Here is a 2,144-nt window from a genome sequence, read left to right as displayed (position 1 = left end):
GGATGCGTTACCTTCAAGCGGTTGTGTACGTGCTTATTGTTTAGGTAGTGGTGGTATTAAAATAGCAATGTTGCAGAAAGTACCAGCGTAAGCGTTCTTATTTTACTTTTTCTTTTGCGGGAATTGTTCTTATTTTAGTAGGGTAGCACTTTATTCTCAAAGCAACTTGAAATAATTTATAGGAGTACCGCATTATTGTGTGCAACATGCTCTTGTAAATTACTAATTCTCTTTGGCCAATCATCAATACTAAAACAATCTAAATCCTTGCTCATAAGCTGCTGAATCCCTGGACTAATTCAGTTCACACTCTACACTATCAATCACCGAGTAGAGTAGAGGAGCGAAATGGAGGCCGGAACGAGGAGCCAAAACTCGGCCACGGTCGAGAGCCCGCGCTCCGCGCCGCCGGTGCTGCCTTGGACGTTGCGGCTTCGGCTGTTCGCGTCCACCGCCGGCCTCGACCTCGCGGAGCGCCGCGACGGCACTGTCAACCGCTTCCTCCTCTCCCTGGCCGACAGGCAGTCGCCGGCCAGTCCGCGCCCGGACGCGCTCGGCGTCCGCTCCGCCGACGTCACCGTCGACGCATCCCGCGACCTCTGGGCACGCGTCTTCTCCCCTGCAACGGAGGCGGCGGCCACGTCGACCCCGCTCCCCGTCCTCGTCTACGTCCACGGCGGTGGCTTCACGTTCCTCTCCGCCGCGTCCACGTCCGTCGACGGCATGTGCCGCCGCTTCTGCCGTGGGCTGGGCGCCGTCGTCGTCTCCGTCACCTACCGCCTCGCGCCCGAGCACCGCTACCCCGCGGCCTACGACGACTGCGTGGACGTGCTCCGCTACCTCGGCGCCACCGGCCTCCCCGCCAACGTCGCGGCCCCGGTCGACCTCTCCCGCTGCTTCCTCGCCGGGGACAGCGCCGGCGGCAATATCGCCCACCACGTCGCCCACCGTTGGACGTCCTCCTCCAACAGCCCCATCCGCCTCGCCGGCGTCATCCTACTGCAGCCGTACTTCGGCGGCGAGGAGCGCACGGAGGCGGAGCTGAGGCTGGAGGGCGTGGCGCCGCTCGTGAACATGCGCCGCTCCGACTGGTCGTGGAGGGCATTCTTGCCGGAGGGGGCCGACCGGAATCACCCGGCGGCGCAGGTGACGGGGGAGGCCGGCCCGGAGCCCGAGCTGGCGGAGGCGTTCCCGCCGGCGATGGTGGTGGTCGGCGGGGTCGACCCACTGCAGGACTGGCAGCGGCGGTACGCCGCCATGCTGCGGCGCAAGGGGAAGGCGGTGCGCCTGGTGGAGTTCCCGGACGCCTTCCACGCCTTCTACGGCTTCCCGGAGCTCCCCGACGCTGGCAGGGTCGTGGAGGAAATTAAGGCGTTCATTGAGAGCAACTCTTCCATTCACTGCGACCCGGCTGCCCGAGACGAACTCGCATTCCTCTAAGGTCGTAAGTGGTCTGCGTCACTGCGTGCGTGCCTCTGTGCATCGAAGGATTATATCGGTGAGGTTGAGATGAGCAGCCGTGTTATATCGCTGAGACCGGGACAATGATAAACTGTTTATTTTACAGTTTTTTTTTTGATAAAGAGAACTTATTTCCATTAAAAGAAATCACCATGTTCTAACAGCCCAGCCGACCACACGCCACTACCACAAGCAGCATTTTACCTACAATGGACGCTCTTAGGCTCTTTCTAATGCTCAAAAATGTACCGGTGCTAAGAGCATCTCCAACAGCCGCAATAAGCGCCCCGCGCAAAAAACCTGTTTGTCGCGCGCGCTTCGACTGGTTTAGCGCGCCCGCCTGCGCTGGCTCCAGCAGCCGCGCTATAATGCAGCGCGCGCGCCGCTCCAGCAGAGCGCAAAAATACAGCGCGCGCGCCGCACAAACCACATATACATGTTTTAGTGAGCAAAAATGATCAAACAAACAAAATAAATCAACAATAAATAGTTCAATTTCGTTATCATTACAACTCAAACAAATAGTTTATCGTTCAGTGCAACAACTAATGCAATAAACACAACAAATGGTTCATGAACAATACAATACTATAAAAACTACACGACAAACTCATCTACAATGTTCAATACAATAATATAAAAACTACAGTTCAAAACATGCATCAAATTCATGAAGTTTGAGC

General features: G+C 56.8%; 1 protein-coding gene across 1 annotated transcript; it reads left to right on the top strand.

Annotated features, from left to right (window-relative positions):
• The first annotated feature begins 211 nt into the window (after window positions 1–211).
• Window positions 212–1,615, top strand: LOC119335847 (probable carboxylesterase 18). The gene has a single exon (XM_037607907.1). It carries the CDS (start codon window positions 349–351, stop codon window positions 1,438–1,440), a length of 1,092 nt encoding a protein of 363 aa, XP_037463804.1. The 5' UTR covers window positions 212–348; the 3' UTR covers window positions 1,441–1,615.
• The last annotated feature ends 529 nt before the right edge of the window (window positions 1,616–2,144 follow it).

Source organism: Triticum dicoccoides, chromosome 7B (genome assembly GCF_002162155.2).
Source record: "Triticum dicoccoides isolate Atlit2015 ecotype Zavitan chromosome 7B, WEW_v2.0, whole genome shotgun sequence".
Classification (NCBI taxonomy): Eukaryota; Viridiplantae; Streptophyta; class Magnoliopsida; order Poales; family Poaceae; genus Triticum; species Triticum dicoccoides.
Note: the sequence above shows the minus strand (reverse complement) of the source record. Positions and strands in the feature narration are given on the sequence as shown.

What these genes read in the sequence shown, in the direction of transcription:
- LOC119335847 (XM_037607907.1), top strand. Translation starts at nt 349, where the DNA reads ATGGAGGCCGGAACGAGGAGCCAAAACTCGGCCACGGTCGAGAGCCCG.